The sequence below is a fragment of the Aricia agestis genome, chromosome 15 (assembly GCF_905147365.1).
Source record: "Aricia agestis chromosome 15, ilAriAges1.1, whole genome shotgun sequence".
Classification (NCBI taxonomy): Eukaryota; Metazoa; Arthropoda; class Insecta; order Lepidoptera; family Lycaenidae; genus Aricia; species Aricia agestis.
In genome coordinates, this window is record NC_056420.1 from 14,781,384 (window position 1) to 14,796,726 (window position 15,343).

Sequence of the window (15,343 nt, forward strand, 5' to 3'; positions counted from 1 at the left end):
TCAAGTGTTTTAAAATAGTTACTAAATTTATAATAACGGGTTTTTTGTTAATCTAGCTCAATCCATAATTTACTGCTAAGATTTAGAAAAATATATATTACGTTATACATGTTTGTATAACAATTGATAATAAATAGTCTGAAGATTTTTTAACAATCACATTACAGTTTGCATTTTTTCCGTTTTACTTTGTTAATGAAGAATATTACGAATAAACATATTATTTATATTCAATTGAAATTAAACTGAGTTTACAACGTTACATTTGTAACACAATTTAATCAAGTGTTTCAAAATAGTTACAAAAATGTTATAATTATTCATAATAACGGGTTTTTGTTAATCTTAGACTAGCACGAGTCGGCGCATGAGTACCGAAAACTATTCCACCTCAATTTTTTTATGCGATCCTCTTCAAATTGTCCTCCTGATGATATAAATGCATGTTGCCAGAGCGCAACCCGGTGCCATATTGTTTAAACAAACATTGTTTAAACAATTGCAAGGAATTGTTATTTTTCAACCGAACAAATTAATATTCTTTGTTATAATAAATATTCTTTATTGAAATACCAATAAAAAAGGTCCTATGACTTTTTACGATAAAGTTAATATTTTTAAAGATACGAATTTTTAAAGGTTCGAAAAACCTCAAATTTGGGTACTTTCGACCGATGAAAAATATATTCAAAAAATAATAATGTCAAAGTAATATATTTTTTTTAAATTCTGTATACAATAGTCAATAACATTGTTAATAGAGATTTCAAAAAATTTCATTGTTTATATCTTTTTTTTATCTTAGCAAAAGTAGACAAAAATTGTGTTTTTGTACAATTACTCCCTTAAACAATTACTTTATTTTAATTTTATTATTAATTATTAAAGTACAAATATAATTAAAGATTTGATGAAAATTTCAAGTGCCTAACTGATACTATTCTTGATTACGAGCAAAAAAGGCCAAAAAAATCACGTTTCTTGTATGGGAGCAACATTAATAAATATTGTGTTTTGGTGCTTTTTCCAATGACTGGTACTATCCAATATACTAGTCATTTACCTTATATATTTCTCTTAATTTTATAATAATAATATTATGTAAAAGTAATATTTTAAAAAATCTGTTTTAGTTTTACGTCAATTTTTTTAAGTACCTTTGCCACTGGCAATTTACAATGTTATGATCAAAGCTACGGAAAACAATATAAAAAGAAGGAAAAGTTTTGTATCGATGTGTATGTTGAGTGTGACCTTGAGGCACCAATTACATGGTTCTGTCCACTTCTACAAATTGCTCAATGGACAATGATAGCAACCACACAGATAAAAAACATAAAACAGAGTGTGTGTTTGTAAACTTTGAGCAGTATAATAAACATGGCTAAGGACACCCCGATAGCCAATTAAAATCTCCATTGTCCATAAATTAAAACCGATAGTACCTACTTCTAAAACACACCCAGATAACTTAATACAGACTATAAATATTTAAGGCCACGTTTCATCATCCATGGCCATTGGCCTCAGATATATTTCCCGTTGTAGGTATTTTGCTTTCTATTAAAGTAAACGTCATTTTTTACGATTTCAATCAAGAAATAGATTTATTTAATTTTTTTTATAAAGGTTTGAGGCATATTCTAGAATCTAGGATATAAAGTTAAAAGTTAAAACTTGATTAAAATCTTGGACTGTGATTAGGGAATCTAAATAGAAATGATTAGGGAAGTGAAAAGGGAAAAGTGTGAAAAAAACGGGAGAAATTATTTGAAATGGCTTATTTGAACGCGCTAACCTTCGGAAGTACTGGTCCAATTTGAAAATAATTTCAGTGTTAGATAGCCCATTTATTGAGAAAGGCTATAGGCTATATTTTATTACGCTTAGACTAATGGGAGCGAAGAAATAGAGGAAAATGTGGAAAAAATGGGGGAAATTATTTGAAAGGGCTTATTTGAACGCGCTAATCTCAGGAACTACTGGTCCGATTTGAAAAATTATTTTTTCATTCGTTTTTTGTCCCAGAAAAATGTGCGGTTCCCATACAATCAGCGTTGCCAGATTTTTTTTGAGCCGAGTCGGGATTTGGAACTTTTTGAGTGAAAAAGCGGGATTCTTCAGTCAAAAGCGGGACAAAGTAAAAAAGGTGTAAAATCAAAAGTTTTTTTGAATTTTTTTATCTTTTTAGTTGTGTTAAAATAACGTTTACGTGGCAATAGATAGCAAGTACGGTAGCTAAAGAAATTCCACCCCTCTATCTCCCACACTCTTATCTTCATTACGCACCTTTCTTTCTCAGCACCCACGTTCGGGATTCCCCCGAAAAGCGGGACTGAGCCTGTCCCGCGTGGGACATTTAATTTTGATGAAAAAATCGGGACGTCCTGCCAAAATCGGGAGGTCTGGCAACGCTACATACAATATACTTCTCTGATTTGCGCGTAAACGACTCAATCGATGTACGGGAACAACTATAAAGTACAAAACTGAAGTCCACACGGACGAAGTCACGGGCAACAGCTAGTATATTATAATATTATTCTCATTAAAGATGAGAATATTCATAAATTATATTATTTTTCTGAAATAAATTACTTAATTAATGTTCTTAATCCATGTTATTTTATGTTTGATAACATTTAAACAAAAATAAAAAATATTTTTACTATTCGAATTATTCGAAAAATAATTTGGCGTATATTCGAATAATAAAATCGTCGAATATTCGAATAAACGAAGTATTCGAATATTCGAATAACATACCCTAACTGTGATAATCGTTAGCCTCATAATGTGCAAAAAAGAAAAAAACTCTCCGATCTCTATGAACAAAATATTGTCTATGGTCACTAGTGCTGCCAGCTTTATAGATTTTCCACTACAACTAGTAATTTATGTGGAAAATTGTGATGCACGGAAAATTCTTAATAATATTTCAAAAGGTAAATCTTGCGATCTTCACAGCACACCTAGGTCATAAAGTATCAATTCAATTTCACAGATAAACAGAGAGACACGTACAAACTCATAACACTTAGTTTTCGTGGAATTGGGATGCGGCCGGGCCATTATAGTTATTATGTTCCTCAGACGAGAGTGCCGACTGCTGAGTGATTAATTAACATAATATCGCGGATTAAATACAAAAAGTTGGCAACACCGAGCTCAAATCAAAATCAGCTGTGAAGTGTGAACATCGGTGTTCAGTATGGCCGCAAAATTAAACTCTGTGAAATAAAATTTGTATTTTTAAATATCAGGCCATATTCTTAACAAAAATTCCAATAGCTAACAAATAAAACTAAATTGGTCGTAGTTTCGTTCGCCAATCATAATATCGGTGTTGTTGATTAAAAGTGTTGCGTCATGACAGAATAGACCTCTCACTGACAAACAAATACAATAAAGTCGCAAAGCGAACGGATTATCTCGTGATAGCGGGCTGCACTACTGTCGGGTGGTTCGCGTCGGGCGGGTACATCGCTCGTATGCCCCGAAGCTGCTGAGACCTCACAATGAGCAGCGTCAGACTGAGCTTCGTGTCCGTGGGCAGGATCGCCGCGAGGAGAGGGTCGCAGTTCACGTCGGGTGAGTTACGCTCCTTGTTTTTCTACGGCTGGCTTCGGTCCAGATACACGTAACCTCTGTTTAACAACAATACGTCACGGTTGTTTTCGAACGTCATTTGCCGTGTTTTGAGACTTGGAGATTGCGCAAGATAATCCTCGGCCGTATCAGCGGGAAGACGAGAATACACAAGGTCAATCACGCTTTAAAAAGTCCCAGGGCGCCGATTAAATTCGATTTGAAGCACGCCAATATGAACTAAATCATACAATACACAAATATAACCTATACCTTATCAGTATGTGAAGTGTGACCTGCAACATCGTCGCAATCTAATAAGTAATAAGACGGGCCTCTTCATAATAAGAGGCAAAAACTTGTGATTTTGATTTTGCAAAAATTTGTTTTGGTTATTGTACCCTGATTTGAGAACAACTATATGAACTGCAAAATACACAATATTCCTGTCACAAAAGCGTGATATTTTTATTAATGTAAGTAAGTATTGTTACTTCTAAGATTTTAAAGTTTTCAATTATGAAAAAGGTTCATTAATTAATCTCTCTCTTGTAATTTATGTTTCAATACAATAAAGTGTTTAGTGCATGGCTTTCATAGTATTGTATGGTATTGTTTAACCCATCAATCCCCAAGGCTGTTGCACAACGATTGAAAATCTATTGTGTCTGCGATACTCACAATGGAAGTACTTTTTTAATTAAAAATTAAAGTAAGGCAAAATATTTAACATAGGGACACAGGACACATCTAGCCAAATTTGTTTTCTGGATGTTTGAACACAGTGGAAAATCTGACCTTTAACCTGAAAAAAGATATATGAATGTTCAAACCCCAAAGTTATGAACATTCATGAATGTTCAAAACTTTGGGTTTTGATCATTCGTATATCTTTTTAAATAATTAAATTTTGAAAAGAAAGAAATAGAATTAGGGACATGCTAATAGTGGCCATAGATATTCAGGAAAAAAATTATAACTCTACTGCCATTATCCAGGGAGGAAATAGAGACAGTGTTAGTAAGGAATAATAAATAAAGTGCGAGTTGGACTCGTGCACTAAGGGTTCCGTACTGTTATAGAGCAAAATAGGCCAAAAATTGTGTTTTTTGCATGGGAGGCCCCCTTACCTTTTTATTTTACTTTAATATTGTTTTTAATTATTAAAGTAGACAAATAATTAAGACATTTTTTAAAATTTCAAATGCCTAGCACATTTGTTGTATGGCAGTCTCCCTTAAATAATTATTTTATTTTGTTTTTAGTATTTGTTGTTGTAACAGCAACAGGTTATATAAAATCGGACAGACAACGAAGTCTTTGTAATAGGGTCCCGTTTTTACCCTGTGGGTATGGAACCCTAAATATGGCCATAGTGTCTCCTCTTAATAACTGCTTACCTCAATTCCAAAACGATAACCTTGCACACAACCGAAGTCGTATACATATCGTAATAAGATTCCTATTTTAGCTTAGCATAAAATTGTAGTTTCGAGGGGTGGATGTTCTCAATGTTATTTTTCATGTGTTTTTTTAAATATCTTTGGAAATAAATATTAAGAAACAAAATTGTTCATTTCAGAACTTTTTTTTAATATAGATTCACTAACAATTAATAATAATAATAATAATAACGTTTATTCAACAGTATGACACAGCATTACACTACAATAATAAATTACACGTTACAATACAAATTCAAATTCAAATAAAATGTACTGTATGTTATCCTAGTTATAATACTTATATTTCGATGATAAAGACTTTTGTCGGAGGTGAGTTTGTAAATTAATTACAGCCAAAGTATTACATTTTATTAGAATGTTTATGATTTAAAACCTTTTAAATATTGTGATTTATATCTCATTACATTTTGTTATTCTATACCTCTATTTTATTACATTTTGTTATTATATTGGAACTAGGTAAACCGGGAGTCAATAAATAACAAAATGGGCTTTGTCCTCGCCTTAAAGATAAAGTAATGTTGCATAAGGTATTAATTAATTGCATTGAACTAAAAATAGCACTTATAACAATTATGTTGTATTTAATTACATAGTTGAAGCTAGTTATATAGTTGTTTGAATGCAAAATACAAATGAACAATGCTAACCTTTGCATGCAAGAACAGTGAATTCAAAAGTGATAAATCCATACAACACAATTAATATTTAAAGTGCTGCACACGTAAACCGCTAAAATGATTTTGATGTTTACTGTGCATTTTTTAGTACAGTCCAGGTATAGTTTTTAGGGTTCCGTAGCCAAATGACAAAAAATGGAACCGTTTGTTCGATTCGTCATGTCTGTAAATGACAGTGAATTTAACTTTATAATTTATTATTTTATTATAGGTATAATTATTATTATAGTTTGACATTATTTATCTATCAGAAGTCAGAACTTAAAAAGAATAATAATTATAATAATAATAATCATATTGAAATAAATTATATAATGAATCCACATTATTACTTGACTGAAAATTGTATTGTTTATTTTATAAATACTTATAGGACAAATTGACGATGTTAGCAATGATATTATTAAGACATATTAAATTAGGAAAATAATAATTGAAGATAAGAAAATGAATTGTAGTGAATAATTATAACTCTTAATTATTTAATTGTACCTAAGTGACTTGTAAAATTTGCACGCCATCCAAAGGCAAAATAAGAGGACTGTTTACCCGACTAACATCATAATATTGTACCTTATTTTAGCAAATAAACGATTTCTATTCTATTCTATGTCTGGCTGTCCGTCCGTACGTCCGTATGTTACAGCCACTTAGTAATAAGAGCTATACTATTGAAACTTGGTAAGTAGATTAAGTCTGTGAACCACATTAAGATTTTGATACATTAAATTAAGAAATTTAAAAAAACCCCCGCCAAACAACTTTAAAAAGTAATGAAATAATGTATTTTACTGACTTTAAGTTTAAATAATTCCTAAGTGTAAAGTGATATTTTAGTCCATAATTGTTGTCACGGTGTGTCGGGGGATACATTATTTCATTACTTTTTAAAGTTGTTTGGCGGGTTTTTTTTTAATTTCTTAATTTAATTTTATTTCATGCTTTTTAAACTTGTGTTGGTTATAGTGCAGAATAATTCCTATCAAGAGGGATCATATTATATCCCAATACCATCTAGGAATGTCCTTTTGTATGAGGCCGTCAATATGAGTCGAAACCTGAAACCTCCACTTTGGGTTCATATGGAGCTCGGCTCCTATAGAATCCAGGTGATGCTGCAGCAGCAGCATGCAAAAATTTATTGGTTATCCACGTCTTACTAGTTGTCGCTATTAAAATGCAAAACCAAAACACGAAACCATTGCTCTAAGTTTCTGAGGAGTTGGGTATCCTATTGATTACCAGGTGATGCTGCAGCACCAGGTCAACTTTCCATTAATGTGTAAATATGCATAAATGTCACGAACTAGAATGCAATAAAGCCCACCAAACGACTGCAAGTTGCTAATTGGCCCTTCACGAACCAGATGAACCTCGATTCTTCAGCACGGACCAGGCTGATGATGATGAACTATAGCTAAGAAAACTCTCAATTAAGTCAGCTTTCGAACAAAAAAGTAGATCAAAATCGGTCCACCCGTTTGGATGCTACGATGCCACAGACAGACAGACAGACAGACACGTCAAACTTATAACACCCCTCTTTTTTGTCGGGGGTTAAAAATAAAAACAAAATAAAAATCCATAGGTACAACTGAAACAAAAAAAAATCGGCCAAGTGCGAGTCGGACTTGCGCACGAAGGGTTCCGTACTGTTAAAGAGCAAACATAGAGTCTATGTTTACTCTATAACAGTACTAAACCCTTCACACCTTCAACCCTCGGAACAAAAACACAATTTTTGGTCTATATCATAGACCGAAAATTGTGTTTTTGTATGGGAGCCCCCCCCTTATTCTTTTTATCTTATTTTAATATTATTCTTAAATATTGTAAACATATATAATTAAGGCCTTTGTGAGTGTCTACCTAGTGCCTACCTGTTGCCATTATTGATATCAAGCAAAAAAGGCAAAAAAATCACGTTTGTTGTATGGGAGCCCCCTTTAAATATTAATTTTATTTTGGTTTTAGTATATGTTGTTATAGCGGCAACGATCTATACACAATCTGTGAAAATTTCAGAACTCTAACCATAGCGGTTCTTGAGATACAGCCTGGAGACAGGCAGACATCGAAGTCTCAGGAATAGGGTCCCGTTTTCACCCTTTGGGTATGGAACCCTAAAAAATCATCTAACCTATGCGTGTGGAGTCTATGGATAGGTCTTCGAAAATCATATTGAGGCTACTAATACCATTTTCTTCTAACCTGAATAGTTTGGGAGAGAGACTCTTCCAAAGTGGTAAAATGTGTGTCGTCGTCGTCCCCCCCCCCCCCCCCCTAACTTCTAAAGTAGGGGCATGATAAGTCTAAAAAAATATAATATGATGTACATTACTATAAAAACAACCAACGAAAATTGGTCTGAACGAGATTTAGCAAGTAGTTCTTTTTGTTCGTCATCAATGGTAACCCTTAATTTAACTTTCATTAAATCAATTGAAATACCTTATCAATTAAAAACCTTTTGATTTCATAAAAATAAACCTTATTGCTGCTGTGGAACCCTTCATGGGCGAGTCCAACTGGCACTTGGCTGATTTTTAGATAAACAAGCACTAAAAATTTTCATTTTAGTTTTGCAGTTTCCATTAGTTTATCACCCTTATGTTGTTCTTCCATATTATCAGTATTATTTTAAATGTGTTAAGTGCAATAAATTGTTAAATAAAAAAAAATAAGTTTTAACCAATAATATATACTAGCTGACCCGACAGACGTTGTCCCGTCTAAACGATGATTAAAAAAGTGTGTTTATTTTTGAGTGCCACCGTGCACCGCGTGCAGCTAGTATCTCTATGCGAAATTTCATCAAAATAGATTGGCGAATATCATAAAAGTTTATTGTGTGGGAACCGTACATTTTCCGGGACGAAAAGTATCGCTTGTCCTTCGCGAGACTCAAAGTATCTCAATACCAAAATCAATTTAATAGTTCACGCGCAAATCATAAAAGTATATTGTGCAGTAACCGTACATTTCTCCATGACAAAATGTATCCTATCTGAACTAGATTATTATTTATTATATATGTCGTAGGATTATTTGATAAATCGAATTTTCGCGAAAATTCTAGGGATTTTTCGAAAACACGGATAATTAGATAATGGTGATAACATTTTTCAATTATCCTAAAAAAAGAAGAACTACCACGGCCCATACAAAATTAACCCAGGCCCGACAGTAACGAAACATATCTATTTTTTTTTGTTATAATGAGTAAAACGGATATACATAAACAGTATTTTAAATATTAGTGGCTAACATGTTTAAATCGCTCAATGATTATTGTTTCCTAGGGCATACAAAAACGATTGTTTTTAAGATTACCAGCAATTGTTATCAATTAAAATGACACTAAATCGTTACAAAACTAAAATACAGACAGTTATTAAGCTTTAAGCTCCAGTAGAGCTAAAATATTTGCGTTATAGGTAATATTTTTAATGTTTAATGGCGCAAGCACACGGGGCTTATTTAGATGCACACTTTATTAACGCAATATGATGTCACAGACGCGACCCAATCTATACTCTATCTATCCCAAACGAATTACAATATGTTTGATGAACATATTTAAAATGGTATAACTGCATAAAAGAATATTACTGCACAGTGCACATATGCTACCACGGTAAAAGAACGCTGGAAAGTTGCGCACACGTGACACGTCATAAGTGTGTGGCATATATCCCACATTGGTGACCCTCGACAGAACACGCCTCCTTCATCATCATCACTCCCCGCCCCTCCGCACCGCGCCAGCCAGCATCGCCTCATCGAGTACCTCGTCCACTAGCCGCGATGTACCATGGCTTGGGCGACTCCGCATTGACATCATCGGGCTTTCTCACTACACCGACCGGTCAGCAAGCAGAGCACATCTCTCCTGGTCAGCACGTAACATCGGCCACGCACGGCAGCAATCCGACTCACAGAATTCCGTGCAGCAGCTTCACAGTTCTGACTGCGTGGCCGCCACAAAGGAAGATCTTCCGACCGAGCGAGGTGGTATGCCCGGTTAGGCCGAAGCCCACGTGATACGTTTCAGCTGTCGTATATATACCGACGCGCTCAGAAAACTTCGATAGCGTGATGTTTTTATTTAAATCATCACTGAATTACATAAAAACAATGTGAAAACGATGTAGGTAAATAGTTATTAAAACAATGATATAGTATGGCACCTGAACCAAATCAGAAGTTAATATTTTTGGTGTTAGCCATTGATTTCGAATATAACAAATATATATTTGAGTTATCTTTATAATAACAAAAAAATTGAGATATGTCTCGTTCATGTCGGGCCTGGGTCACAAATGGTAGTTCTTCTTTGGTTTTTTGGAAAACGCGAATTGCCTTAGTTACATTGCACAATCTTAACGCTGATTGGCTTGATTTTTGCTTACTGGCCAACTCTTATTCTGATTGGTTACTATTTTTTCTTTTGTATCTTAATTATAAAGGACATAACCTCAGAATTAGTTTCTGGTTCTGTTAAACTTTCAGCACTAATTTCACATGTATCAGTCATTTTGTATTTACAGACACACTTTGAGATAACTTTTCGCACTTATTTTCAAGTCCAACTGCAATTTTAAACACATTTAATATCAAAAACTGCTAGCTCGCTTACAAAAACAACTACAAACAAAACAACGCGCAACGCATGACAATGAATTGACATTTAAAACGTCAAGCCTTCAACCAATCAGAGAAGATGTTGTTGTGAGGCGCTTATATTGACCAATCAGTGATTTTTTTTGATAATAACTAACGATTTGTTTCGCAATCGTACTAAGGCGACTCGTATTTTCGCGAGAACACTACTCTTTGTCAGTAAGATTGAAAAATCTAATCAACATTATCTAATTATTCGTGTTTTCGCGAAAAATCTAGAATTTTCGCGAAACTTCGATTTATCAAATCATCCTACGACATATATATTATCTACTTACATAATATTAAAAAAACTGAGGCCTTCCTACATTTTCTAATTGGCCTTAAACTTGGAATTGTTACGACAACCGTTTAGGTGTTATTAAAGATGTAAATTGAAAAGTGAATGTGGATAAACATTATATGATAGGAAGTTATCAGTTATCACTTTATGTAACAGCAGGAAGTGCAGTCACCCGCTCCGAGTAACACTCGCTCGCCCTTGCTGGCTGCTGCGTCCCAACTCAGAATCCCAAACCTTGAGACTTTGTGAATATTTTCACCATTTGTCAATAGTTCAATATCATTAACTGAAGGTTGTTTTGTAAACAAATAAATTAACATAATAGTTACAATCGGCGCAACAGTTTAATCTATATCTATACTAATATTATAAATGCGAAAGTATCTCTGTCTGTCTGTCTGTCTGTCTGTCTGTCTGTCTGTCTGTCTGTCTCGCTTTCACGCCAAAACTACTGAACCGATTGCAATGAAATTTTGTACACAGTTATTCTAGAGTCTGAGAAAGGACATAGGCTACATTTTGATGTGGGAAAATATCTTATTTCCATGAAAATATCGATGAAAATTACTTCGCATTGCGCGTGGCCAGCGCTCATCCCGGGGGTCCTGGGTTCGAGTCCCGCAGGCGGAACAAAAAGTTTTCAATGTTCCTGGGTCTTGGATGTGTATGAAAATAATATTTCAAAAATCTTAAATATATTTTATGTATAATATTATAAAAAATCCAGAAATATATCGACGCGATGCAATGAACATTTTAGTTCTAATACGATTCAACAGATGGCGCTTTATTTTACTTCGTTGTAACATAGAACTAATCATACTTATTAGTTATTATGTTTTTGTTTATAGTTTTTAATACGTTAGAATATTATGTTTAATAATATTATCACTTGCTATAATAATAATCAATCTATCTTATCTTATAGAACTCCTACTGCATTTCTAAGGAGTTCGAGTGTGTTGTGTTGGCCTATATTCCATCCAGAAAATATTTTTACATTTTAATTCTAATATATGAAAACAGATGGCGCTTTATTTTTTAATTCATTATTATAACAACTAATCATACCTACTTTATTATATATTATTGTTTTTATTCATAACTAGCTGTTGCCCGCGACTTCGTCCGCGTGGACTTTAGTTTATAGCGCGCGGTGTCAACAAAATTTGTGTCAAATTTAAAAACTTTTTAAAACCCTGGTAAGTGGTACCCCTCTTAGGGCCGCGCAGCGCGCTACACCGGAATGGCAGCGCTGAAAGTGCTCGCCTCGCCGCTGCCATTCCGGTGTAGCGCGGCCCTTAATTAATCAAAATACCCAAAAACAGCTGTGCAGTGTGCACATAATCTGTACTAATATTATGAATGCGAAAGTATCTCTGTCTGTCTGTCAGTCTCGCTTTCACGCCAAACGCCAAAACTACCGAACCGATTGTAATGAAATTTTGTATACTGATAGTCAAAAGCCTGAGAAAGGACATAGGCTATTTTTTTACTGGAAAAAAGGGTTGTAAGGGTCGTAAATTTGTTCAAAAAATTCATAATACATGGCGCCGTGCGTCTTCTACATCGCGCTGACGCTTGCTCAAAAGTCTTTCTATAAGAGGTGGTATCATCTTACATTTAAGTCTCGATTTTTTTCGATTGTTATATCTATTCTACGGTATTAAATAACTCAGTACTTTATCTGTGCAGGCAGTGACGTAACCTTAAGACCAAATTTCACCAACGACTGTTAAAGTTAATGCTCGAATTAGTATCACGATAGCTGTTTCGTTTTTCATATGAATGAAAGAGAAGACAGGATATTTTAACAAGCTGTTAACACTAACAGACGTTGGTGAAATTGGGGCTAAACCTATCAATGATAAATAGTTTATGGGTAAAGTTGTGTAATTGGGGGGCTAAATAAGCTTTAAAATTTGGCATAATATATAAAGTTTAACATACAAAAATGAAGTACTTATTGTTTGCACACTGCACAGCTGTATTGATTTAAGGGGTACCAGGGTTTTTTTATAAAAGCTTTTGACACCAATTTTGTTGACATCGCGCGCTATAAACTGAAGTCCACGCGGACGAAGTCGCGGGCAACAGCTAGTAATATAATTCTTGTAATATTAAAATTATTTAATCTCTAAATACTTAGCAGAACAATAATATGACGTAACAATTAACAAATGGTATTAGGATTGCTAGAAGATGAATTATTATTTAATGTGTGCTCTAAATACTACATATATTATGCAATGCGACGCTGCGTTTTTATGATAGTGATTTTAACTTTATTGACAATATTTAAAGATTTATAGATAGCATTTAGCCTATTATTATCTTATTACCGCGCTACGCTGCGCATAGCTGCTTTGTAAAAAGCCCATCATCTGCACATCTGGGTGCAAACTTACCCTAAAAATTGCATGAATCAGTACGACAAATGAATTCAGAATTTCCACGTAAATTCACATTTACTTCACCTCCGAGTTTCTACGAAAGTGACTCTAATGTCGTTGACATACAGGTGATTCTAGAGGTAAATTAACTACGGCTTGCAAAGATTATCGCCTCGTCGCGCCGTTGACAGATTTCGAAATTGGAAATGCACGGCGCCTGCGCAGATTATGCGCTCAAATTGTTCGGTCTCGGAGAGTGAAAGTGATCTAAGGCCGCCCGCACACCTGCCCTTATATGGAAATGTCCAAATTTTATACGATTTATGTTTTTGTTATGCCTTAATAGACATAGATTACAAAATACGCTAAATTTAGAGTAAGTACCTAAGTTTGCTAAAAATATGATGTTGTAATAAACATAGGCTTGTGACTTGTCTGATAGCTGCATAATATTTATTGTTATCACAATATAATTAATTTTATCAACTAACAACACGTGTTATACATACTCACGTAATGTTTCTTTTTTTCAATGCAAATTAACAATCATGAAATAATCTCTATTGCTGTAGTTTTATTGCAAAAAATATGATACGTAATCGGGAATTGTATGTGCCGGCTTCCTCGTTACAATTTCAATTTTAGAACTCTTTAGTAACATGTAGTCATGTAGTATAATATTGCATTCATATTTTGTCATTAGTTTTGTTTTGGTGATCATGAAAATCTAAAACTCTTGTTACATACACGTCAAAAATAACTTAACGCGAGAAAATGTTCAGTTAATGATTTTTATGACTTTCGTTGTGGGCTTACTCAATAACAAAGCTTTGGTAGGCTGCTATTAGCCTTTCATAATTTAGCCCCACCTAGTGACTCTATTTACAATTATTGGTTAGGCTGGAAATAATTTGGACCAATCACAGAGCCGAACCGCGTCTTGAGACCGGGTCGCATCTTAAGTTCTGACTATTTATACCGGCCCTAGTGTGTGATTGTAGTAGTGCAAGTTATTTAATGATAGTCACTCAATAAGTGTAACAGATATTTGTCGAAAAGCCCAGAAAGATTCATAATTTCGAAAAATATAAATATCGAGTCAAAATAAGTCAATCGTGTTTTCCGTTAGGCAAATATCAGATAAATATACAATGATTAAATAAATATCAATTTCATTTAAGTCAATCGTCTTCCGGGATCGTAATACTTATTAGAAAACACAGCAAAATTTGGCAGGCCGCTGTTAACGAGTTTAAGCGTAGACGTAGCAATCTTAGCCACAGAATATATATTAGTAGTACCAACAGAATTCCCACTCGTAAAACCCGTTTAAAAAAATAACAACTCATGCTACGATACTATAAAGTTCAAATTCCGACCGCGCAGTGCTAGTTGCCTACAATTATAGGTGCCTACATGTGCGCTTTCTTTCTATCGCGTAAGAGGCACCCTTTCTGACGAAATCAAGATTGTCACATTTTAGAAAATAAAATAATCTTCTTTTAATTACTATAGCTACTAATAGAAAACTTTTTTATAGTAATAACAGGCCTGTCCCACTCGCGCCTTTAGGTATCGAACTGTAAGTACCACTTTAAAGGGGCAGATCACAAGGGACTCACAAGCGGGCGGTGACGCGCGCGCAAGATTTTTTCGTCGCATATATCTACGTACTGATTTAACCGCTGTGACAGAATCATTATTAATCTGATAAATATGAACAATTGAAAAATGTCAAAGAAATATTTCAGTAAAGCAATTTAAGACTTTAAAATACAAAAAAAAGATAAAAAATACACAAACATAGCAAATAAACCAATTTGTTACAAACAAACTGCATACTACACATAAATAAACACAAGTTACTATGTTTAAGTTGTTAAAAATTCCTGACCAGCTAGTGTGCGCACGCGCAGTGCCTACAATTATAATATATAGTAATAATCAAATTTTAGTAACCCAACGTATATTTTATAATAGTTTTATATTTGACTAGCTGTTGCCCGTGGACTTCAGTTTATAGCGCGCGATGTCAACAAAATTGGTGTCACTCACCAGTCACTACGATAATATATATTTTTTTATCAGCGCCCTCGGATTGTTCTGGGTTGACAGCTGTCTAAGGTCGGACGCAGTGATGGTTAGGGGATATCCAGAAATTTCCTTTTATTATTTGGCAAGATATTGAGATTTTTCAATTGGACCTTAGATTTTGGGGGGGGGGGGGGGTCATGTCCCCTGTGATCCCCC

General features: G+C 34.1%; 1 protein-coding gene across 1 annotated transcript in view; it reads left to right on the top strand.

Annotated features, from left to right (window-relative positions):
- The first annotated feature begins 3,153 nt into the window (after positions 1 to 3,153).
- The window catches only part of LOC121734137 (ATP-dependent Clp protease ATP-binding subunit clpX-like, mitochondrial), a 34,680-nt gene continuing 22,490 nt past the window's right edge, over positions 3,154 to 15,343 (top strand). The window contains exon 1 of the mRNA XM_042124562.1: positions 3,154 to 3,591. Within this exon, the coding sequence (XP_041980496.1) occupies positions 3,519 to 3,591 (73 nt within the window). The 5' untranslated portion in view covers positions 3,154 to 3,518. The remainder of the gene's footprint in view (positions 3,592 to 15,343) is intronic.